This window comes from Sceloporus undulatus, chromosome 1 (genome assembly GCF_019175285.1).
Source record: "Sceloporus undulatus isolate JIND9_A2432 ecotype Alabama chromosome 1, SceUnd_v1.1, whole genome shotgun sequence".
In the NCBI taxonomy this organism is placed as follows: Eukaryota; Metazoa; Chordata; class Lepidosauria; order Squamata; family Phrynosomatidae; genus Sceloporus; species Sceloporus undulatus.
The window spans coordinates 359,925,552-359,951,798 of NC_056522.1; the positions used below are offsets into that span (position 1 = coordinate 359,925,552).

At 41.6% G+C, this 26,247-nt stretch overlaps 2 protein-coding genes across 6 annotated transcripts in view; one reads left to right on the forward strand and one right to left on the reverse strand.

Moving 5' to 3' along the window:
• The window catches only part of EVL (Enah/Vasp-like), a 183,783-nt gene extending 162,845 nt beyond the window's left edge, over positions 1–20,938 (forward strand). For 4 of the 5 annotated variants that reach the window (XM_042449583.1, XM_042449608.1, XM_042449591.1 and 1 more), the window contains 9 exons: positions 381–601; positions 3,997–4,112; positions 4,733–4,793; positions 8,229–8,292; positions 10,922–10,988; positions 11,094–11,156; positions 14,893–14,959; positions 17,980–18,037; positions 20,290–20,938. In XM_042449583.1, coding sequence (XP_042305517.1) covers positions 381–601; positions 3,997–4,112; positions 4,733–4,793; positions 8,229–8,292; positions 10,922–10,988; positions 11,094–11,156; positions 14,893–14,959; positions 17,980–18,037; positions 20,290–20,327 — 755 coding nt within the window. In that variant the 3' untranslated portion in view covers positions 20,328–20,938. The remainder of the gene's footprint in view (positions 1–380; positions 602–3,996; positions 4,113–4,732; positions 4,794–8,228; positions 8,293–10,921; positions 10,989–11,093; positions 11,157–14,892; positions 14,960–17,979; positions 18,038–20,289) is intronic. The other variant, XM_042449615.1, reaches the window with a different exon arrangement.
• The window catches only part of DEGS2 (delta 4-desaturase, sphingolipid 2), a 70,630-nt gene that overhangs the window by 8,487 nt on the left and 35,896 nt on the right, over positions 1–26,247 (reverse strand). The window contains exons 3-5 of the transcript XR_006101957.1: positions 7,175–7,304; positions 6,281–6,334; positions 2,889–2,927 (exon numbers count right to left, since the gene is read on the reverse strand). The gene's annotated coding sequence lies outside the window, so the exon portion shown is untranslated. The remainder of the gene's footprint in view (positions 1–2,888; positions 2,928–6,280; positions 6,335–7,174; positions 7,305–26,247) is intronic.

A 26,247-nucleotide genomic window follows, 5' to 3' on the forward strand; every position in this document is an offset into this window, starting at 1 on the left:
TATTGATGACGTACTATTTGGCGGTCTGTAAACCGCCAAAGAGGACTCAAACTGGATTATTTCTTCCGTGTGTTTTGGACCATGGTTGTTTTCTTTTCAAACTGTGGAAGCTGGTCTATGGCCATAATAAAGTTATTTATGTTACAATACATGCTGAAATCTTCTTACCAATGTGGTTGTTGGCCATTCTGGCTGGGGAATTTAGGGAATTGTAGTATGAAAAGGTGACTTGTCTAAGCTCTGACCATAATAGCCCTAAAAATGATTCCTTTCCTGGCATTTGTTTTGTCCGGTGGTCACTTTCACAGACAGAAACTGAGGAGGGAGAAGGCATGTGGAAAGCTGTTGTGATTCCTGAGTGATTATTCTTTATGTTTTAGGTCCTGTCCTTCCACCAGGTCATCCCTCTGCAGTTGCTGGACTACCTACTTCGTCTGGTGGACCGCCTCCTCCACCACCACCGCCTCCTCCGCCTACAGGAACTGCACCGCCGCCACCTCCGCCACTGCCAGCAGGTGGTGGGGGGACAAACATTGATGACGGGTCAGTGTCGGGATTAGCGGCAGCTCTGGCTGGTGCCAAACTAAGGAGAGTACAACGGGTAAGGATGCTTGTTGGGCCACAGACAGCTTAAGCTGGGACTGGAAAGCCTAGTTTTTCAGATTTCAGCTCTGCCATGAATTCCTTAATGTGAACAGGGGACTCTCTCAGCCAGAGCCTTTTCATAGGATCATAGAATTGGAAAAGACCACAATGGCCATTCAGTCCAAACACGTGCCAAGTAGGAATACATAATCAAAGCACTCCTGACAGATAGCCATCCAGCTTCTCCTCAAAAACCTTCAAAGAAGGAGAGACTCCACCACTCTGAGGCAGCGTATTCCACTGTTGAACACCTCTTCTGGTCCAAATGTTGAGATGGAATCTGAATTTAATTGTACTTAGATTACGCCCATTGAGATCAGTAGGACTTATAACTCAATTCCTATTGATTTCAGTGAGTCTCTTAATAAACCAAATGGATAAAAAATATTCCTGAACAGTTTAAATCAGTCCTTTCAAAACCAGGCTCAGTAGGATAATCTGAAGACTGTATATGTGTTGTGGTTACATGTAGTTCTGTTAGAATAGGATATAGCCATTTAAAACATACAAAGCAGCCTGGGAGTTTGTGATTTTGAGTAAATGAGCAATGGGTTTTCACTAGACTGCTTATCTTTTCCCTGTTGACCATTATTGTACTGAAGTGCTTCTCTCCAGCTCTCAAACCAGTTGCACATGTGCATTTACCCTTGTGTGTAGAACTCAGCACATTAGTCTATCAGACCACGCTTATCATTTGGATGGTAATTCTCTAAGGAACAAGTGTTTAATTTGGGGGCCATTCTGTCCCCCATGCTTTTCAATATTTACATGAAGCCGCTGGGAGAGATCATCCGGAGACATGGGGCACAGTGTCATCAGTATGCTAATGACACCCAAATTTATTTCTCCATGTCCCCGACGATTACAGTGACTAGGGATGGCATCTCTCCTCTGGATGCCTGTCTTGGATTGGTAATGGGCTGGATGAGGGAAAACAAACTCAGACTGAATCCAGAGAAAATGGAGGTACTCGCGATAGGTACCCCAAGTCCAGGGATGGAGTTTTGTCACCCAGTCCTGGATGGGGTCACACTTCCCCTGAAGGACGAGGTTCGCAGTTTGGGAGTTCTGGATCCGTCCTTACAATTGACATCCCAAATAGATGTGACAGCCAAGAGTGCTTGGTATCAGCTTCGGTTGATATGCCAACTGTGTCCCTACCTGGACCGAAAGGACCTTGAAGCAGTAGTACTTGTACTGGTAATCTCTCGGATAGACTTCTGCAATGCACTCTACTTGGGGCTACACTTGTACCAAATTCGGAAGCTTCAATTGGTTCAAAATCCAGCAGCCAGATTGGTCACCGGAACATCTAGGTTTGACCATATAACACCAATACTGAAATCTCTTCACTGGCTGCCAATTAGCTTCCGGGTGCAATACAAGCTGTTGGTTATTACCTTTAAAGCTCTACATGGCTCGGGCTCAAGCTACTTGCGGGAGCGCTTCTCCCTGCATAATCTGCCCCACACTCTCAGAACGTCTGGGAAGTTCTTACTAGAATATTATAATACCAGGTTAATGACAACTTCACATAAGGCATTCACTGCCACAGCCCCAAGATTATGGAATGACCTAACGGAAAAGATCTGCTTCATTACTGCCTTAGAGGCCTTTAAGAAGGCACTCAAAACGGATCTCTTCTGTCGGGCTTATCCATTGAATTCCATATAAAAAGGTTGTGATGACTGCTCTTCCTTGACTCTGATTGTTGGCTAATGGACAAATTGCAATTTTTAGAGAACTAATAGGCATTCTTGGTAAATTCAGTGTTTCTATTTTATTGTTGTATTGATTGTAAATTGTACTAAGTGTCTTTTAAGGTTGTAATCCCGCCTTGATCCGTGCGAGAGGCGGGAGGTATAAATAAACTATAATAATAATAATAATAATAACAATAATAATAATAATTTACTGGGAAACAGTGTGTACACAGTATTTTCCCCTCCATTAAATTGAATTGAATGGGATTCCCGTCCACTATGTAGCTATAGCTCTCGACTGGAGAAGTGGTGATATTCAAGACATATAATGTGTGTGCAAGAAAAAACCTTTCGAAGTTTTTTATTTCTGTGTCCTTTAGCGGATCCCATGTTAAACAGAAAACCCATTCTTTAAAATACAGGAGCTCTGGAGAGTAAGACTATCTGCTTCCGTGCTATTTACGCTATAAATAGTAGTTGCAACATGGAAGTAGTTTGAGTTTAACTCACTCAAGGTGGATGTTCATATAGATTACTTACAATTTAAATGTTCATTTTATTGCATTCCGTTGTCAGTCTCTGAAAGACATATATTGCATTATTTCACCTCCCCACTACATTCAGTGATTATTTTTCCATGAAAAAGTTTCCATTTCTTTTTTAAAAATTCATACAATTTATTACTAACACAAAGCTTTAAATTTATTTGAATATAATATTTAAACCACATTAAGTGTGCTTCATTTCTCCTCCAATAATAAAACATTTCAGTTCCAGTATTTACTGAGACAGTTAAACCTTTTTTCATAGGCGCTTTTCCCCAACTGCACACGGTACAGTTTGCGGGAGCGGGGGAGGGGGGGGCAACCCAAAAAACTATTTGACCCAGTGCATTTGACACCAGGTCAATTAGTGAGGTTTTTTTTTGTTTGTTTGTTTTTTGCGGCTCGCAAGGATCCGGATCTTTGATAGTGAGAACTACTGATTCAGATTTGCGCCGCCGCATCCTCCTCCCTCCCTCCTCCCACACCCTCCTCTTCCTCTCCCCCATGCCGCTTCCTCTAGTATCCTCCCTCTTCCTCCTTCTTCATCTTCCTCCTCTTCCTCACCCCTCTCACAGCCTCCACCGCCATTTCCCACCTCTTCCTTCATCTTCATCTTCCTCCTCTTCCTCACCCCCTTACTGCTGCCAGCACCATTTTCCACCTCTTCCTTCTCTTCCTCGCCTCTCTTTGCCACTGCAGCCAAGTCCCTTGCAGTGTGAATTGCAACAAGCAGTTCGATCAGGATAAAGATAGTGGGAACTATGACCATGATGGATTCAGTGTGGCATCCCCAAGGAGAACTGGATGAGACCCAGGTGAATGAGGCATGGGAAAATTTTCTGATTTAAAATATTCCGGAAAAATGCACGTTGCTACCCAAAACATACGCACATACACTATGCAGCTAACAAACGTACCTTAAAAATAATCAAATGTTATCAAGGCAGCATCAGGAACTGTCGCAGTGGAAACTTCAAACAGTAAAGCAATACCACTCAAAAACCCACAAACAGCCTCATATTGTTTTTTTATCCATTGTCTTCTTAACTGTCAATTGCCTTTAGTTCCCATGAGTTGTAAAATGCTAATTTCTGTCTTAAAAGCCAGAAGATGGATCAGGAGGTTCTAGTCCCTGTGGAGCTTCAAAGAGTGATGCCAATCGAACAAGTAGTGGAGGCGGAGGGCTAATGGAAGAAATGAATAAACTATTGGCAAAAAGGTTGGTGGTCCTGATTCCTGCTTGCAGTAGCTGAAGAATGATGTGTTTTGCATTATCTGTTAGAAGCATAGCCTCTTCCTGTCATTCCCAAAAATATAAAGGTCCTGAGAGAGAAGGGAGGGATGGAGTTGGCCCATTGCAGGTCTGAGCCAATCCAAGGGAAACCAAATGCTGATGTCTAATACAGAGAGTGGCTGTCCTTTCAAAGCAAGGATCTGTCCAGACTGTAGGATAATCCAATTTTCTCTCCCTGAGACCCTTGGAGGGGCTGGATAGACAGCAAAAAGGGCTAAAAGAAAAGAAAAATACAAAAAAGGGAAAAAAAGAAACTGTAAATGGATGGAAATCCACTTCTGGTTTTGAAAAACAAGAAGTTTCTTTTTATGTTTTATGTACAAAGGACCATACAATCTATTCAAAAGGTAAATTTCCATTCTAGAGGTGGGAATTCTTGCAAGAGAACCTGCTTTCACAAGACTTCAGGCAGGGCTTATATGGGCATATATTAGCAAATCTTGAACTCTCCTGGCACAGAGAGGACAGTCCTATATTGATGTTTGAAAAATATGGCAACCTACTTTCCAAGGGACTAGTTTATAGTGTGTGTCTCTCTTTCTAAGGAGGAAAGCAGCATCACAGTCAGACAAGCCAGCTGACAAAAAAGAAGAGGAAAGCCAAAATGTAAGTTGAACACACTCTAATGCTGTGAAGTTTGTAATAAGTGTCTCCCAAACCAGCTGTTATATCACAAAGCTCATTGCAATGTGTGTCAGAATGACAGGAAAATGTCGGTTTGTTCTTGATTTGGAGATTAGTATAGAATAAAATGGTTTTACCTGATAAAAAGCAGAATTCTGAAGAAGCGAGAAATCAAGGCTTCCTGTTTAACCAGAGAAAAATGTTGGGAGCAAGGGTGCTTTCTGACAAAAAAAGACCCATGTTACCAACAGACCTAAAAGGTTGGTGTTCTTAAACTAGATGAGTCTTTATATTAGCTTCTCAGATCTGTCACATATTTTAAGAGGGGCCATTTCCAGGTTTCAGGACTCATGTGCTTTGGGAGAGTATTTCCAGGCCTCAAATGCTTGGAAGGATGTGATAATAGTCATGAAATTTGCTGTCACAGGTTAGTACTTTGCATAAGCTATTTATTTCCTTTTTAAGAGCTTTGCTCCAAGTGGCTTATATTTAGTCCCAGATCAGACATGCTGATTAAACAGATATGGTTTCATGTTGACTGCATCTTTTAGAGTGTGGGAAAGCTACATTTTTGCACTACATTTTCCAGAATCTTCTGCCAACCAGTATGGGCAAAAGGCCTAACGAGAACTATGGGTTTTGGAGAAATAAGATTAATCCTTTGTTCTTGTTCCTCAGCAGCAACAAAAATGGACCCCCAAAACTGCTACAGTCTCTCTTATCTGGAGTTCTCTCTTATCTGGAGTTCCAAAATTCAAAATCTCTCCCCCCCCCCCCAAATTCATGCATAGCTATCATAGTGACACCTTTGTTTTCTATAGGTTCGATATACACAACCTTTATTTCATGCACAAATTTTTTAAAAAAATATTGTGTATAAAATTACGTTCAGGCTGTGTATATATGAAACGTAAATGAATTTTGTGTTTAGACTTGAGTTCCATCTCCCAATATATCTAATCAGGTATATGTAAATATTCCAAAATCCCCCCCCCCCTAAAAAAATTCAGAAATCCAAAACATGTCTGGTCTCAATCATTTCAGATAAGGCAGACTCAACCTGTATTTGGTATAGAATCAAAGCTTGATAACAAGGAGAGGTTTTGTCCCATGCCAAACAACTTGTCTTCTAGGAGAGAAGGAAAATGAGCACAGTTTAGCTCATTAGTTCAAACAAGCTTGTTACCACACTCACATTTTCAGTTAAACAAATAATTTCTCTTTGACTGACCTGTTTTTGCACTTATTCAATAAAAAGTAACAATTTTAAATTTTTAAAAGAACCAAAACTAAAACAGATAAATTATCTCAGAAAGCATCTTCACTCTTCATTTCATTCCCAAAAGACAAGAAGTTGATAGTACTCTGTGGTTGGCCTGCTGTATTTTCCAGATTTAGACGAAAAATATCTTTGCATTGGTGAAAAATATGTTCAATACTTCAGCAAATTATCATTCAGAACCCCTTACCTGGGTTATGATTCCTGTGCTGTCAAATGCAGTTTTAGAGTCAGCATGGTAGAACTGCAAGAAAGGGTGAAACTTTATTGACTACAGTCTGTATTCCCTTTCATTGCAAGGGTATGCTGTGTTATTTCAGGTTTACTGGTCTGAGTTGTGATTTTAAAGAAATATTTATTCCCATAAGGTATCTCAGAATACAACTATGGTCGTCTAGCACATGATCCGAATGTCAAAGGTTCAATCTGTGGCATTTTCAGTTAAATAGATCAGGGAGTAGGCGATCACATAAAAACTCTGTTTCATACCCTGGAAATCCAGTACAGGGCTAGATAAATAAATAGTGAAACCTGGTATAAGGCAATTTCCCATCTTATCTGATGAGGCTGGCAGCTTCTGTTTACTTACTTACAATACTCTTTATGTACTTAAGTCTGTTGATTCTCTTTCTTGCAGAAAATCAGTTTTGGGGAATGGGAGTAGAGGGGTGGAGAAACAGAACCTTCAACTCCACAGTCTGACCATTTGTTTTTACCTTTTCATGCTAGGATTTGTCTGTCTATTAAAAGAGCAAGTTGGGTTTGATGGATAACTAATGAGATGTTTCAATAGCAGAGGAAATGGTATGGCAGGAAAATAGGAGAAATAGGTGTCAAAGGTAGCTAAAGGCAGATGTGTAGACACAGAATGGAGTGGGACACTTGGTTATTTGGAGCTATAGTACAGGATTCATTATTATTATTGTTATCATTCCGCCTCTCTGTGAAACACAACCGGGGCGGCTTACAGTTAAAACAATACAATTCCATATCCCAATATCCCACCCCCTTAAAATGGCAATTAAACAGATTTTGAACATGGAAAGTTTCCCTGATTTTTTAGAAAAAAATAAATGATCCTTACAGCTTAGAGATATTGAGTACACGCTGTGTATGGATAAGGTCCCACATTCAGTCCCTAGCATCCTTCTGAGGAACAACCGTGTCTGGAATCCAGGAAATGGGCTGATGTTCTGAAACATCTTCCAGTATTCCTGTATAAAATAGCTAATATTAAAAATGTTTCCAAAAATGTTAAAATTGATAAGCATTATGATCCACTGATCCAGTAAATGGTGAAACCAACATTTGTGCTGGAGTATTCTGTACTTATACAAAATGCATATATAATTTGCTTCTTGTAAATTATTAGACCCTCAAATGTTTATATAAATTAGTGACAGAAAGCGAAACATGCATTCATATACAGCCTCCCAACATACACACATATGTATGTGTGTATGTGTAGCCACAGTAATTTTTTCCTGCAACATGAGTTCCTGAGGGTAGAAAAGGCAATGAACAAGCCCCTGTAGAGATGAAGGAACTCCTGCTTAGGGTTTAGCTGCTGATCTCTGTTGGTATGAGGTTCATATGAAACTTGTCATAGGCCCTGTCCAGATGGGCCCTTTGTGGTGCATCCACGACGTGCTAGGGTTGCCTCTGGGTGGCGCGTGCACACGCCCCGCAACCCTAGCACGTCATGCACGCGCTGCAGTTGTGCAGCGCCATGCATATGGCGCACGCAACGATTACATTGCAGCTGCGCTGCCTCTAAATAGCACTGTGCAGCTGCGATGTAACCGCGCCATCTTTGGCGCTTTGCAGCGCCGCAAACAGGAGCCGCCTTTGGGAGCTCCTTCTTTGCTGGGCAGCAGCGCTGCACAATTTGTATGCTGCGGCGCTCCTGCGCAGCAAAGAGAGGCGCCGAGGAGGCGCCTTTTTTGGCGGTCTGTACCCCGCCATTGTCACCGAGAAGTGAGAGTTCTTTCCAAAGTCTATGAAAGCTTATGCTACAATTTCTTTCACCCATTTAGTCTGAAAGGTGTTACAAGATCCCTTCTTGTAACACCTTTCTGTTACATACTGTTCTTCCAAAATGTTAAGCTGTAATTTTGTTTTACTTTTTTTTTTTTTAGGAAGATGCTAGCACTTCCCCGTCACCCGTTTCACGAGGCCCTGTTCAGCAACAGAATTCTTCAGGTACTCAGCTCTGTTAATCTGATGTCTTTCCTCCCAGAACAATCACTACAGTGGTGGAATCTCAGCTCATTCTTACTGTGAACCAGTACTTGGATAGGATATGAAACACCAAAGCCAAATTGTGCATCCACTCTGGAGTTTGGGTCTGAAATTTAAAAGAAGCTGTGCAAGTCACTGAACCTATTTTGGCGATAGAGTTAGGCACCTCAAATAGCTCCTTTAAAGCCTGAATAAGAACTCTGCATGGATTCATTGGTGAAAAGAAGCCAGAGGTTTCTGGAGGATCTCTCCAGGTTAATTATGTCCCAACAGTTATTCCGCTAACTTAATGCACCTTACATCAATGAGGAAAAACTCATTTTCTTGTTGGCGAACATGTTAAATTTGTGAGTTAAAAGTATGCTTAGGCCTTCATTAATTTTAAGGCAACAGAGGTGTGAAAAACTGTATGGGATTGTGACTTCTGGTGCTGTGATCCTTGCATGTTTTATGACAAGGAAAGGATAAGGTACAGCTCCACACATGATGTTTTGCTTGAAGAATGCTATTTGGCAGCATGCCTCATTCCCAATAGTTAAGGGCTGACTTATCTCCTAATCATAATATCTTGAAAGATATGGAAGCAGTCACAGTAAGATTTTTTGGAGAATTTTTAAACATTTTCCAAACAAATTTGGTTTAAGATTTATTTACCTGTTAAACAGCAAGAATAAGGCCAGCTCACAAATTCTGATCAATAGTGTCAACCTGGGGGGTCATTGATCCCATATCTGTTTCCCACACCACTCTAGCAGTATGTGGAACAAGCAGTACAGTTGACCCTCCATATCCACACATTTTGTGTCCACGGATTCAACTATCCCTGGATTAAAAATATTCCTACCAAAATTCCAAAAAGCAAACCTTTTTTTATATAAGGAACACCCTTTTATTATGCCACTGTATGTAATGGGACTCGAGCATCCACAAATTTTGGTAACCACAGGGAGTTCTGAAACCAAACCCTAGTGGATACCTGGCGCCCATTTGTACCTGGGTTCACACAAAAAGAAAACCAGAAGCCAGACCTCTGAGATGCATAGAGGTGGCAGGTGGGGGTCTTGCCAAATTTCCATTGATTGAGTGGGTCTAGTCTGGTTGGGATAAACAAGTGGACTTGGTCAAAATATATACTTTTTTTATTTCTGTTGATATTTAATATCTGCTGATATTTCTAAAAGCAAAAAGTTGCAATTTTTTGTCTTGTATAGTCCAAACAAGCATAATTAATTTTCTCATTGTAGCTGAGAAAGAATTTACTTTTGTTATACATGAAATGTTAGTAATATTTTCCTAATTGTCATTACTGTTAGCCTATATCTGTCTGTTTTGATTTATTTTGTCAAGAACATCTGTTCATTTTATGAGAAGTTTGCTAAGTACAAGATGCAGGAATATCCAGTGTGTGTGTGTGTGTGTGTGTGTGTGTGTGTATAAGTAATTAATATTACAAACCAGCAATAGAACCCAGTTTCTTATTCTCCTTCGACTGATGCAGTGACTAAGGATGGCATCTCTCCTCTGAATGCCTGCCTGGAGTCAGTAATGGGCTGGGTGAGGGAAAACAAACTCAGACTGAATCCAGAGAAAACGGAAGTACTTGTGATAGGTTCCTTGGGCCTAAGGAAGGAAACTTATCCACCTGTCCAGGACGGGATCACACTTCCCCTGAAGGACGAAGTTCGCAGTTTAGGAGTACTTCTGGACTTGTCCCTACAATTGACATCTCAGGTAGATGCGACGGCCAGAAGTGCTTGCTATCAAATTTGGTTGATACGCCAACTGCAACCCTACCTAGACCGAAGGGACCTTGAAACGGTGGTACACACTCTGGTAACTTCTCATCTAGATTTCTGCAATGTGCTTTACATGGGGCTACCCTTGTACCGAGTTCGGAAGCTTCAGTTAGTGCAAAATATGGCAGCCAGACTGGTCACTGGTTCATCAAGGTTTGACCATATTACACCTATCTTAAAAGATCTTCACTGCCTCCCTTTCTGCTTCTGGGCACAGTACAAGGTGTTGGTTGTTACTTATAAAGCCCTACATGGCTTGGAACCGAGTTACTTACGGGACCGCATCTCCCTATATAATCCGCCCTGCACTCTTAGAACATCAGGTAAGAACCTATTGGAGATAGCAATCTCTAAGTATGTTGCTACTTCGGAAAGAGCATTTTCAACATCAGCTCCGAGACTTTGGAACAGTCTCCCTGAGGAGATCCGCTCAGCAACCTCGTTAGAAACATTTAGAAAAGCGATTAAAACCGAGCTTTTTAGCCGAGCATACCCCACCTGATATGAATACCCCCCTGATATGATTGACTTGCCCTGTCTGTGTATGATCCCTGCCTTGTTTGTTGATGCTATTGTTACTGTATGATGTTGTATATTTTATTGTTTTTAGCTGCTTTTAATTGAATTTTTTGTAAACACTTTGTGCTTTTTTAGTCTGTAACCCCGCTTCGATCCACCGGAGAGGCGGGGAAACATAAATAATAATAATTATTATTATTATCATCATCATCATCATCATCATGGAATTGTCTTTATTTGTTTATGATTTTTAAAAAACTTTGCTTTTAAAACAGATGCTGGGAAGAAGCTTTGGGAGCGAAGCAATTCTGTGGAAAAACCTGTCGCTTCCTTACTGTCAAGGTGAGCTGCAGAGCATCCTTTGTAGGTCATCTGCATGTTTTGAACACTGTGCATGATGCTTCCATTTGTGCTGATGTCATGTGCTCTCTCATTCCATTGTCATAGAAACCCATCAGTGGGGAGAAGTCCTGAACCTAAGAGTCCCATTCAATTCCAACCATCCTCTAGGTACCGAAAAAAAACTGCTCTGACTCCTCTGTTGTCTCTTGGCTTATCCCTTGCAAAATTATGTCATTCTTCCTTCATCAGCTAACCACTATCTGTACATCTAGTGGCAACTTGCTACCATTTTCACTCCCTTGCTGTTTGACAAATGCTGGTCTCAGTGGAGTCTGTATTGGGATAACACTCAAGAAAACATGGTACAGGTTTGTTCTGTTTTATAAAAGCATATAAAACTGCATGTGGCTCTGAAAAACAGTCCAGGACATCTGAGAGTTGAACTACACATTATATTTGATCCATAATTTGGCATTGCATTGCGCTCTTTAAAAAAAAAGGCTGGCATTCTGTTCAGTAATGGACTTACGATCCCCTAACTGGTGGTGATTCACGTTGACAATCATTAACAAATGAACGCAATCATGAAAACCTACTATTTCACCCTAGCAGCACTTCAAAAGGTTTCTCAGTTGTTGGAGATCAGGGTGCTGGAAAATTATGTATACATTATTCTGAGAGCGAGTGGATGTAGTGGTTTGAGCGTTGGACTCCGACTATGGAGACCAGGGTTTGAATCCCTGCTCAGCTATGGAAACCCACAGGATGACTTGGGCAAGTCACATTCAGTCTCAGAGGAAGGGAAAAGCAAACTCCCCCCCCCCCAGCCCCCAAACAAATTCTGCCAAGAAAACCCTGTGATAGAGTCACCTTAGGGTCATCATAAGTCTGAAATGACTTGTTCTCCCAGTCATGGGGTGCCTTGAGACAATGAGGCACTCTCCATCTGTTTGTTCTTGATGCACCCCATGACTGGAAAACTATTGCAGACATCATTTCCTAGTGCCCCACTCTGCAGCACCTCAGAATCCTTTTAATTGCAGCACAGGGGTGCAATTGAAATACAGTTAGCCCTTGGTATCCATGGGGGATCCATTCCAGACACCACCACCACAGATACCAAAATCTGCAGATGCTCAAGTTCCGTTATCCCCAATGGCAGTGCATGCACATGGCCGTACCATTATTAGGGACAACAGGACTTCAATGGCAGCACGTGTTCATGGCTATGCCGAAATTAGGGACAGCCCCCGTTGTTGCCAGTGGTGGCTTGTGCACATGGCCGTGACACCACTGGGGACAATGGGGGCTGTCTCTAATGCAGGTGTGGCTCCACTGGGGACAACACGGGCATTCTGTCCACATATATTCAAATATGCAGATGGCAAATCCATGGATACTGGGGGCTGACTCTAAATAGACGTTTTAGGGAAGGGAAACAATCATTATCACAATGATGGGTTCAAGAGAGGTGGGTTCAACCCCTGTGCCATTCTCCCATTCTCAATTAGATCTAGTGAAAGTTTTTTTTAAAGTTAAAACTGAGCAACCAAATAACAGCAGACACTGGGTTGGATCTGCCTTGTGCAGATGGAATGTGCTTCTTCTTTATTTGGAGGCTGTGCCACAACTCATCTTATTCAATAGAGTTTCTCATCCTCTAGTCCCCTGTGCAGTATTTTCAAGAGGCTGGAAGGGCTGCCATGGGGAGAAGGAGGCAGGACAGTTTCCATCCATACCAGTTGCATACACCTAAATTTGCATCATTATTGCATGGTTAATGTATGCTGAATGTAATATATAGTCAGGCCCTCAAAGAACATCTTTCCCTCCACCCAAAAAGAACCGCACATAGGAATACCCCTTAGATTTCAATGATGTCTGTGTGTACTGCAAGTCCAGATCTGCCAGAATGCAAAAGTCTACTATGATGCATAAGGGTAGGTTAGAAAAATATGTGGTGTAATAGGCCCCCAAACTGTTCCATAAATTGCTTCCACATTTGTGTTATTTTAATTTATGGCTACATTTCCCCATCACATTGCCTTTATTTTACTAAACAAGCCTAAAGGTTTACTTTGGTAAACTCTGAAGAAGGCAGGAACCTTAAGTACCATAACATGTGGAACTTTCTGTATTTACAATGGCCCAAAATATATGAGAGGATCTCTTGGGTTTTGAAACACAGTGAAAATTAAATTGCTGTTTGTGTATTGCTCTCTCTCATGGAAGCCTTTCTCAAAATGCTATACCACAAACACAAATTAGAGGCTGCAAAGGGGTCTTGCAGCACCTTTGAAACTAACTGAAAGATAGAAGTTGGTAGCATGAGCTTTCATAGACTTGAGCTCAGTTCCTCCAATGCATTTGGTGAACTGGAAACCTATATAGAAGTCTGTGTGAGAAAATAACTATAGAAATGCAAAACTGTGTGGAGTTTTGATGTGGAGAGGCAGTGACAAGTTCAGAGGACAAGGCAAGGACCTAATGACATCACCTACAGTATTAGAGGCATTTTCACTTGCTTATCTTCTAACGTGATTTATGCCATACTATGTCAGCAATGCCCTTCAGCATCTGTATTGGGCAAACAGGCCAGTCCCTGTACCAGTCATAATTGACATAAATCAGACATAAGGAATACAGATATATTTTAAAAACGGTTGCAGAACACTTCAATCTATATGGCTTTCCCTGGGCTTTCTACTCCACCAAGTAGGCTCATACTACCAATTTCTGTCTTTCACTTAGGGCCCAAACAGTCAGGCCAAAATACAGCTGCTTTGGGTCACTTTGGAGGTATGCTGTTTAAATGCTGCATGCATCCTAAGAGGCCAGAAGCCATGCCAAAGCCATGGTCCAGTCCTCAGGACGGGAGTGCAGCTTCAGCGCAGATCCTGGCCTCTTAAGATGCTTCAGTCATTTAAACAGCATACTTTCAAAGTGACCCAAAGTAGCTTTATTTTGGCCTGTCTGTTGGAGCCCCTAGTCTCAAAGATGCTGCAAGATGCCTTTGCATACTGATTTTCCAGACTAACACGGCTATGTCTTAGCATTACAAGCTGATTGCTATAATCAGGATCTGCTAATACTCTTTAGGGTAATAGGTGTTTCCCTGGCGAATTGTGTAGTGCAGCAGTCATGTGATCTCTTTAGCTCACAGTCTGTGTTCACAGTGCAGACCATACAAAAGGAAACCCAGACCAGAAGGTTTGGTCCTCACGACGAACTGAAGACTATTAACTTCTGCACTGCCCAGTACAAACCACATGAGGTCCCCCTGGATCTGGATTTGACATTAGAATGATATTAGAATGAACAGTGACCAAATGCTTGGGTAAAAGAAGTAGGCATTTGGGATTAGATGTTGGTTGTCTTCTGTTGGGACATATATATGTCCAAAACCACCAGTGGTGTTATGGGAAAACAAGGACAGGTAGGCATGGGAGAAGATAATTTGACAATACTCTTAGTAGACAGACTATCCCAGAATTCTATATAACGGGGCAGAGTTAATTATTAACAGTAGTGAATAACTCAGCAATAAAGTAGTCATGGCAACTATCTGGATTAGCGTTACAGATTAAAAAAATCCTCACAGATGCTGATGTGTTTTGACTTGCTCCTCCCCATTTCCCAGTGTGTTTCCAAGCTTTTGATGACGCATGGTGGATAGGGCTTAATGCTGCTTGCTCAGTAAGTCTACCCTGTCGCTCATTGATGCAAGAGGGAGGCAATACAGTGTCAAATGCAATAAAGAGTTCGTGGGCTGTGTGTTGGGCTTCGGCTTGCTTTCCTGTTCCAACAAATTGCACACAAAGTGACTTAATAAACATAACCAGTAGTTTTGCAATACAGTAGAGAATGACTCTTTTTATTTCTTTTTCCGTCTCTCTTTCTCAAGAATGAAGCCGGCAAGCAGCAGCAATGATGTGGCAATGGACACCTTAGATTTTGATCGCATGAAACAAGTGAGTTGGCATGATAGCCATCCATCAGTACAGATGTGAGAGAACTTTATTCATTGTTTTGGTACCCAAGAAAAAGAATGGCTTATTCTGAATAGGAAGCTACCTCATTCCAGGTTAGATTTAGTTCCCTGTGTTGTATACTGTGTTTGGCAGCACTTCTGCAGAATCGTGGTGGATGTCTTCCTCATTACTTGTTTGCATTTAACTGAAGGCTATGAAAGCCAAACCTGGGGCCTTCTGCAGTCTCTGCCACTGAATGATGGTGTACCCAAAGAAGCAGTGGTTCACTGTGTTGTGGATAGTGTCAGTTTACAATGTAATGTCTGGCAAAAAAAGAAAAATGAGATAGAAGATTGGCATCCTATTTTAAATGAGTTATGATGGCATAAGTCCACCTTATGCTGTTGTAAACTACTACTTTGGTTATTGCAGAGATAGGAATTCTGTTCCATCCATGCAGTAATCAAACCCCTCCAAATTCACCAATGTGGCAGCTCCTCCCCACCCAATATTGCCATTTCTGTTTCATGGGGGTGGGGGGGAGATCAGGAGGAAAGTTTTCCTTTAGCTGAACACACAGAAATAGTGTTATTCTTAGATACGTCATGATGACCCTTGAGAGGGTCCTGATGATGCTTCTTTTAGTGTGTCCAGCTAAGGGAAAACAGATGGATGTGCATCTGCTATTCCCTCTGCTCTCCATTGACATGGAAAATCTTAAGAGGAAGACCTGACACACTGAAAAAGGTGGGTTTGTGGGATTTGCTCCAGGAGATGTGTTGCTGCTGTATGCTCAAGATACTCCTGATTCACAAACTCACTGAATCATGGAAGGGACATCCAGTCCAACCCTCTGCCATGCAGGAAGACACAGTCAAAGTACCACCGACAGATGGCCATCCAGCCTCTGTTTAAAAACCTTCAAGGAAGGAGACTCCACTGCACTCTGAGGCATCATGTTCCACTGGTGAACTGCTCTACTGCAGATGCCTGTTTTATGAAACCAATAAATGGGCAAGGTAGTTAGCATGTATGAGAGACAATGTGGTGTAATGATTTTAGCATAGGACTGGGACTCTGGAAGTCGGGGTTCATTTGTAGAGTCAAAGCAATCACCCCGAATGACCTCTAGGGAGTGTGGATGGCATTGTTGCCACACTTTGGGGGGGAGTTGTTTTAGGTTTAGGAAAAACCTTTTTGAAAACTGAAAGTAAACTATATGTTACTTCAGTCATTTCCTGCTCTAAAAAAAGGCCTTTCCTGGTCCTAAAATGGCAAATGGGCAGCTAAAAACAAGGCAAAAATACCCCCACATCCCCTAGATAGAAGGCATTGGGGAGAGCAAAAAATGTTTTTGTTTTTTGCATTGGAAGTTCTCCACCCCAAAGATCCCCTTGGATGCTCCCACAATTGCCTCCCATTCTGTAAGAGGTGTTTGGAGGGCCATTGTTTTAGTCTGGGGGGAGGTGTAATTTTGAAGTAATACAGTATTTGAAAAAAGAGAAAAGTGCTTGGGCCTAAATCACATCAGGAAAGGCCAATACTATCCACCATGCCTCCTAGGAGTCATGAGGAGCTTTGAAAGATTTATTTATTTATTTATTTACTTAAATATTTTGCAATAGCAGTGTTGGGTGGCTTCCTAAGGTTCAGTAGAGGCGTGGGTGGCCCCCAGAACGTAGGAAGTTCCCCATCCTAATACATAAATTAAGTTCTTCCTCTTAATTCTCCAAAGTTCAGCCAGAATCCTTCATCACATTACATAACTATATGTACACTTGTATACATATGTATATGCTATGTAACAGAGGCACTAAGAAACCCTGATAGTGAATTATGGAGATGTGTAACAGGACACTGGGCAGAGTGTTGCAATGTGCATCGGCACTCTTTGGCTGGTGTCCCAGTACACAGTTGGTACCATTGCTCATTGGTCACTGGCTTCCCTACATACTAATGTAAGAGACCCTCTTAAATGATACAGACCTTAATTGAACTACTCAATTACACAGATGCAAGTCCACTTACAATGATATTAGTTTGCAATAGGGACTCACCATGTGGGATGATATAGTTGCCTTATACTGAGCCAGACCTTGGGGCCCCCTATATCTATCTCATCTGTACTGATTGACAGATGCTCTCCAAGGTCAAAGAGAGGTTTCAGGTAAGAGCGTTCCTCAGTTGCACCTGGAAATGCCACAGACTGAATCCAAGATTCTCTCCTGACAAAGAAGCAGATACTTCACTACTATGTTTTACTACTGTATATTGGCCTTGCATACCAGCTATGAAATTAAGAAGCTGCCTTATAGTGAGTCAGACTATTAATGGATCTAATCTATGGCTCCTGAAGTCTGCCAACATATTGTTGTTGTGTGGCTTCAAATAATTTCTGACTTATGACAACCCATGCTGGCTACATGATCACAGAGTCATTTTTGACAATGCCGGCTCCCTTGGCTAAATAACAGAGATGAGCACCATACCCTACAGTCAGACTCAACTTGACAATCATGTCATAGGGGAAACCTTTACATTTAAGGGGTTTCTGTGGCTGAGAGTGTGTGACTTGGCCAAGGTTGTTCAGTAGGTTTCCATGGCCAAGTGGGAAGTCAAACCCTGATCTCCAGAGTCATAGTCCAACATTCAAACCACTACACCATGCCTGCCAACAGTTCAGTATTTTTTAAATCAACAAATCAATTAGAAATCAACAAAACCATAATGGTTTGATTGCCTTTGTCCCTCAAAACCCAAATCTTGAAAATCACCTGATTCTCAGAACTAGTAATTAACCTATACAAGTAAACAGACATCTTTTCTCAGCAAGTAGACAGGTTTTTAAGATTGTAAAAACTCAGACGTAACAGAAGAGGAAACCCTGGTGCAAAATGTACACAGTGGTGGGTGCTCTGCCATATGATGTTCAGTTTAAACCAGTCCAAGGGCCTTAATTTAAAAGGGCATTTGTATCAATAAGTTGTTTTATTTTATTGTTTTTTTCCCTACCTTCCTAGGAAATATTGGAGGAAGTTGTAAAAGAATTACACAAAGTAAAAGAAGAGATAATTGATGGTAAGAAGGAGGAGGAAATACATTTGTTGTGCTTGTCTTTACTAAAAGACAAGAGAGATGCCATGTCCTGTTGGTGCATTAGGTTACCAAATTTAATCAGTGCATAGGAAATTCTACTGCTTCACCCTGGATATATGTGAGAAGGAAAAAGGAGGAAGCTGAATATATTTACACAGTATCAGTTTTATATCAATGCAGTCTTCATGACTCCCTAGCACTCCACTGAGAATTACAGACTGATGAGAGCAGAGCTAGGGAAAAATCATTTTTGGACTGTAACTCCCAAGACTCATGCCTAGTGGAGGATTTGGGGACATGTAATCCAAAAATAATTTTTAAAAACTATTCCTAAGCACTGAGTAAAATTACAGAGAATTCTGTTTGAATATGTAGCCCAGTACCCACAAAAAGTTACCATTCCCAAACATCAAAGTCCCATGGCTCATGAAAATCAGGTTCCCCCACCTTTGTTTGCATTTGCTTTAGCTGTGCCTTAAACACACAGCCTAGGCTCATGTTCTTGCCTGGCACACTTCCAGGACAACATAGGATAGAAAGGATTACTCTTGGACTTCTTGGATAAATTCCTGATGTTGTTCAAAGGGAAAACAAAGGGCTCCCTCGCCTTAGGGCATGGGGGGGGGGGGTAAACAGACTGTTTAATCTTCTCATATTGGGTGGGCCTACAGGATTTGCAAGAGTTACCAAGGTGAAAAGCCAAGAGGAATGCAAATACAAAGTCACAGAGATACTGTGCAGCACACAATGGGGAGGGGAGATGGAGATGGTTTCTACAAAACACCTACTGGGGTGGAAGAGAACAAATGTGCTACCCGACACTAGAATTTTACTTGAATGTGGATGTTTTTAGGGAAAAGATAGCCTATGGTCCTTTAATCCATTGGCCTCTTCAACTCTGGGGGGCTGCTATGGCTGCTGACTTGATGGGGAAGTGAGACAGGAGGGGCAGTTCAGATTAAGGGAAAACAACCCACTACCAACAGTCAAGCTGCAAGTTATACTGCTGTTGCTGATTCCTAGTGGCGGGAGGAGTGAAGAAACAAGAGTACATACAGCACACTGACATATGGAGGTTGCTGTCCCTTTCCTTTCCCACTAGTCAGCAGCAGCAGCAGCAGCATCCCTTGGGGCTTGAGTGCTGGTGATAGGTTGGGTTTAGACATACATGCACATAAGCCACACTTACACATATATAAGACACTAATCAGATACTGCTTGATGATTGCTTATGAATGCACTACACACTCCTATGGTGAGAAGTAGAGGAAGTGGTGATGAGGGAATCATGCTCACTTCTCTAGTTAAAGCAGGAAATTAAAGCACTTCCAAGAGCAGAAACTCACACTCTTGTTGGGACCAGGAAGTGTCGATCAGAGGAGTCTGAAAGTGTTGAGAGCCACAACTTGCCTACCCACTATGTACTTCATTCAAGAGACGCCAAGGAGTAGTCACAACAGTCAGAATTCATATCTTGCAAGGCTGAGGAATTCATGATCCTCCAGTTGTTGGGCTTTTGCTCCCACAATCCCTCATAGAATCATAGAGTTGGAAGAGACCACAAGGGCCATCCAGTCCAACCCCTGCCATGCAGGAATTCTCATCATTGGCTGTGCTGGCCAACCTTGATTGGCGTTGCAATCCATCAATATTTGGAGAACCACACATTCCCCAGCTGTAATATAAAGATTCTAGTGTATGCACTCTAAAACAGCCTCTTGTCCTAAACTTGCCTCTTTTATGTTTGCCATTGTTTATCAATGTCTAATGTACAAAATATATCCTTGTGTTACTTCTCCATTAATGGTTACCATCCTGTTCAGTATTTGCAATGTCATAAACCAGATTTAACAAAACTTATATGGTTCTTACACTATTGCAATGATCAAAGGTGCCCCCAAAACCTACCTTTTCAGCAGCGCAGTACCTCCCCTTTCCCCCAGCAAAAGTACTGCCAAAGCTGGAAAGTGTGTGAAGATGCCTCCAGCCTTCTCCCAGCAGTAAGGCACTTTGCAACAGACAGCTATATTACTTCCAGTGCTTCAGAAATCCTAACGTTGGCGGGGCTGCACTTCTGAAAAGGGCCCATCATTGTAACTGCATCTCCTGATAGAGGATTTCAACTCAGAATTTCAGCCAATACCAATATAGATGAGTGCTTACTATGTTAGGTATGATGATGTGACAGTATCTAGCTTTGAGTACAAATCTTTTTCATTGTTTTTCCTCCCCAGCTATCAGGCAGGAGTTGAGTAGAATCAGCACAACATAATGGCCATGGAATCATCCGGAAGTTGCAAAAGACTGAAGACAATTGGATCATTTCTAGGTGTACCAAGATCATGCAAAATGGTGAAAGAGGACACCTGGCACTGTCTTTTGTTCTTAAATCCTTTTTATTAGCAGACTCAGCAGACTTTGAAGCTTGCTGCTGCCTTGGATTTGCTTCATTTAAAAAAAAAGAAAAGAAAAGAAAAAGTCTTAAAATCTTAAAAAAGAAAAATATTAAAATTTAAATTTCTGGATTTTTTAAATTTCATCTGACAATGCACATCAGATTTGGTCAGCCTTTTTTGTATTTTGTATTTGCTTATTTAAATGTATGACATTTTTCTTTTTAGTATATAGTAGGTAAAGAAATACGTGAACCATTTGCTTTTACTAGATGACTTCGAAGTAATTTTACTGGTAGTCTGCATTGTAAATGAAGACCTTTTTGCCAACAGAATCTTATTTGTGGCATTACCAGTGGAAGCCGAAAGACGCCAGCTGTCAACCAGCAAGTCACTGGTCTCAGAGCTATCACAATATTAAAGCGGTACATCAGTGCATCACAGTATCTGTGTTCTTATTGGTAATAAACTGTTCATTGTCCACAATGTGCATCAACTGGCTTTTCTTTCATCTTTCCGCAGTGGACTTGGACTCCACTGTAGAACCTTCTATTTAAAATTCAATGTACAGGTATTGCCGCTTTGGCAGCCTGTAGCCAGATATGGCACACAAAAATAAACCATGTTTGGCCCTTGGTTGTGTTACCAAAAGTAAGAATTGTTAAGTAATAGATATTTCACATTTTGATGTTTACTTCTCTTGGACAATGGCTATCTTTATTTTGGTTATTCCCAACTAGATTTGTAGTTGTTAACTGCCTTTGTGTCATGGTAACCTCTCTTTCTACTTCCCTCCACCTTTTCTAACATTATTGTGTTTTCCAACAATTCACACTTTCTCATGATGTCTCCAAAGTATGACAGTCTAAGTCTTGTCATCTTGGCTTCTAGAGATACTGTATTTCTGGCTTGATCTGCTCTAGGGCCCATTTGTTTGTCCTTTTGGCTGTCCATGGAATTCTCAGCACTCTTCTCCAGTATGACATCGCAAATGAGTTGATTTTCCTATGATCTTCTTTCTTGACTGTCCAGCTCTCGCATCCATACATAATAATAGGGAATACAGTGGCTTGTATGATTCTGACTTTTGTGCTGAGTTGTATGTCTTTGCATTTTAGGATCTTTTCTAGTTCTTTCATAGCCACCCTCCCCATTCTTAATCTTCTGATTTCCTGGCTGCAGTCCCCATTTCGATCAATGTGTGATCCCAGATAGGAGAACTCTTTTACTGTTTATTAACCTTTATTATTAACCTTTATTTATATAGCGCTGTAAATTTACTGTTTCTGTTCCCTTATTGTCTAGTTTGAATGTAAGTTCTCTGTGGTCCTTATTTTTGTTTTCTTTATGTTCAACAGTAAGCCTGCCTTTCTTCTTTGATCTTCCTTAGTAGTTGTTCCAGGTCTGTGAAGTTCTCTGCTATGTTATAGTGTCATCAGCATATTTCAGATTGTTGCTATTTCTTCCTGCTATTTTCACTCCTCCCTCCTCCATGTTCAAGCATGCTTTCCTTATAACATGTTCTGCATATGGGTTGAATAGGTAAGGTGATAGGATGCAGCCTTGTCTGGCTTCTTTGCCAGTTGGGAACCATTCTGTTTCTCCATGTTCTTTCCTCACAGTAGCCTCTTGTCCTGAGTACAGATTCCTCATTAGGACTATCAGATGTGTTGGCACTCCCATGTCTTTAAGAGCGTTCCATAGCCTTTCATGATCTATGAAGTCAAAGGCTTTGCTATAGTTTATAAAACAATGCTGATTTTATTTTGGAACTCCCTGCTATGCTCCATTAGCCATTATACTGTATATTTGCAATGTTATCCCTGGTGCCTCCTCCTTTTCTGAACGTGCTCGGACCTCTGGGATTTCTTTCTCCATGTATGGTTGGAGCATCATTTTGTTTGCATATTAGATTAGTTCTATCGTTCTATATTTGCTGCAGTCTCTCCTTTTTTGTGGATGGGGATGTACTGTATATTGATCGCTTCTAATTTGTTGGCCATTGTTTTGTTTTCTGTATCTGTTGACATATGTTGGTTAGCACTAGAGTTGACTCTGTCAATGTGGATTGCAACAGTTCTGTTGGAATATCATCTGTTCCTGGAGTCTTGTTTTTTGCCATTTCCTTTATTTCAGCTTCCAACTCAGTTTTTAAAATTTGGGATTCATCTTTACAAGGCTCTTTGTTCTATCTGTTCTTCATGTTGTCATCTCTTTTATATAACTCTTCTGTGTATTGCATCCATCGTCTTTTTATGGATCTTGAATTATGTTATTTTCATTGTCATAGAGCGTCCTGGTCATTGGTTTGAACTTTCCCTTGATTTCTTGAATCATGTGGAATAGGTCTCACATTCTTTTTTTGTTGTTATCTTCTATTTCTCTACATTTGTCGTTGTAATAATTTTCCTTATCTTTGCACATTAGACATTGTACTGTTGCATTCGTGGTTCTTAGTTTATTCCTACCTCCTTTTTGTTTTGTTTTTCTTCTTTCCTTTATTGCTTTTAGTGTTTTATCTGTAATCCATGGTTTCTTCACTTTCCTTTTGTCTGTTGGAAGTGCCTTTAGGCATTCTTCTTCTTTTTTTATGTGCTTGGCTTCAGACCAAAGCTCTTCCAGTTCACAATCTATTATTATTAGTACTGCAAATGTGTTCCTTATATTATCAATGAATTTGGTAGAAATTTTGTTTAAATCATATTTTGATATGATGACTGATTTTGTTCTCTTCTTGAGTTTTACTTTTATTTTTGAAATGAGTAGTTCATGATCTGTGCCACAATCAGCACCTGGTTTAATCTTAGCCACCAGTATAGAGCTTCACCATCTTTTACTTCCAATTATGTAATCTATTTTGTTTTTTTGTTGGCCATCTAGTGATGTCCATGCGTATAACTACTGTATTTGATTCTTCTTTACTTCCAACCTTTGTGGTCCAGTCTCCAACGATCAGCTTGACATCCTGTGTTGGTGGGTTGTCAATTTCTTCCTGTAGAATCATAGAGTTGGAAGAGACCACAAGGGCCATCCAGTCCAACCCCCTGCCATGCAGGAGATCTAAATCAAAGCATCCCCGACAGATGGCCATCAAGCCTCTGTTTAAAGCCTCTAAGGAAGGAGACTTCACTACACTCCGAGATAATTTGTTCCACTGTCGAACAGCCCTTACTGTCAGGAAGTTCCTCCTAATGTTGAGGTGGAATCTCTTTTTCTGTACCTTGCATCCATTGTTCCGGGTCCTGTTCTCTGGAGCAGCAGAAAACAAGCTAGCTCCCTCCTCAGTGTGACCTCCCTTCAAGTATTTAAACAGGGCTATCATATCACCTCTTAATCTTCTCTTCTCCAGGCTAAACATTCCCAGCTCCCTAAGTTGTTCCTCATAGGACATGGTTTCCAGACCCTTCACCATTTTAGTCGCCCTCCTTTGGACACGCTCCAGTTTCTCAACATCCTTTTTAAATTGTGGTGCCCAGAATTGGACACAATATTACAGGTGGGGCCTGACCAGAGCAGAAAAGAGTGGCACTATTACTTCCCTTGATCTAGACACTATACTTCTATTGATGCAGCCTAGAATCACATTGCCTTGTTAGCTGCCACATCGCACAGTTGACTCATGTTCAACTTGTGGTCTACTTGGATTCCCAGATCCCTTTCACACGTAGTTTCATTCAGTCAGCTGTCACCCATCCTATATCTGTGCATTTTATTTTTCCGCCCTAAGTGCAGTACCTTACATTTCTCCATGTTGAAATTCATTTTGTTAGCTTTGGCCCAGTTTTCTAATCTATCAAGGTCATTTTGAATCTTGATCCTGTCCTCTGGCGTATTAACTACTCCTAATTTGGTGTCATCTGCAAATTTGATAAGTATGCCCCCAATTCTGTCATCCAAGTCATTGATAAAGATGTTGAATAGCACTGGGCCCAGGACAGAGCCCTGTGGGACTCCACTGGTCACTTCTCTCCAGGATGAAAAGGAGCCGTTATTGAGCACCCTTTGGGTTCGGCCAGTCAACCAGTTACAAATCCATGTAACAGTTACTTTGTACTTTGAAAAATCTATCAATTTCTTCTTGTTGTGCTTCAGTGGATAGTGTATATACTTGAATTATGGTAATATTCATCGGTTTCCCATGGAGCCTTACTGAGATGATTCGGTCCGATTTTGCATTGTGTCCTCTGACTGCTTTTGCAACATCTTTTCTTAGTATGAAAGCCAACCCATTTTCTCTTGTCTTTTCATTCTGAGTAGAACACTGTGTGGTTATCTGATTCAAAGTGGACCATTCCTATCCATTTTAACTCACCCTCAGTACTGCATTGCATTTCCATTTTCACTATGTCTTCCATCCCATGGCTCATGCTCATGCCTCTCATATTCCATGTCCCTATTTTATGTGTGGTGTTTGTCTTTCTGAGAGTGTTTACTGCTTGCTTCGTCATTTTTGACTGCCCTTAGCTGCTCTTGAAAGTGTGTTTTCCTTTAGTTCCTATCTATCTCTCTGTTAGTGCTCTTGTCCTGACTGCATGACACTTGGCTTGTCTCGTCATAGGATTTTCTAGGTGGGGGTTACACAAGGAGGACCACCTGCACCTCTCTGTGCACCATGCTAACAAGTATTAGCTATCATGTCACTGCTGTTCTTCACTTTAGTGACACCCACCACCGCTTCTGCTGCCCAGTAGTTGTTTTCCTTTGTCATTCTCCCTCCCCCCATTATTGTTGAATTGATCATTTCCCTACCCTTTTCCTCCCTCCTTTTCCCTCCCTCATCATGTCCTTCTTTTAGTCTCTCATCTGTCTTCTGGCCGTTTCTCCATCCTCTGTTTTCTCCTCTCCTCCCTCTGGAAGGTGGCGGAGGGAGATGGTCTGTGCCTGGGCTGAGATGGACTCACATGGCTGGCTTTTCCCTTCCTCTTCCTCCCAGCTGTTTCTCCTCTCCACTCTCTGTAAGTCAGGAGTGGGGCTGGATGGTGTGTGCTGGAGGTGAGATGGACTCACGTGGATGGCTTTTCCCTTTCTCTTCTTCCCAGCTGTTTCTCCTCCCTCTGGAAGGCGGGGGGAGGGCTGGGATAGTCTGTGTCGGAAGTGGCTGGGATAGGATTAGATGGGGTCTTTGCCACCTCTCCTTGTTGCTTCCTGAGGCTCCTTCAGGATGGGGGAGAGGATTAAATGGCCCAACTAGAATAGACCCATTCAATTACTGGTTGAACAGTGAGCCAACATGCAGATAAATCCTACTGATTCAGTGGCTACACTTTAATCAGGACTAATGGATTTAGGCTATTGCATAAAAGCACATAATTTTTCCAGCTGGACACAACTTTGGACAACAGACTGAGATGGCCTTGGTTTAGTTAATCCTGGAGTTTATATTGTGCCATGTCCATGGGGACAGTGGTTACTTTCAGAACTACTATATCTAATTAATCTATAGAAGCATCACCTAATATGTCACTGTTCACATGCCTTGACCGTGCTTCATTTGGCATCCTGGCTGAGACTGGAGAGGTATAAGGCATCTAGAGACATTACATTGGGAAAGGTTGGCCTACAGGTTTTATTGCATGGGAGATCCCCCCACTCAGCAGAATACAAATCGTGACCCATTGCCTGTAACTTAGGCCGGTTACAAACTGGCACTTTAGTGCGTGACGAGCACGCACTAGTGTTACAAAAGGGCGGTGCTTCCGCACTGCCCTAACCCTAGTGCGTGCTCGTCACGCACTAAACGGCGGCGGCCCTTCCATACGGCCGCCGCCGTGAGGACGTCACAGCCGCACCGCCTCTAGA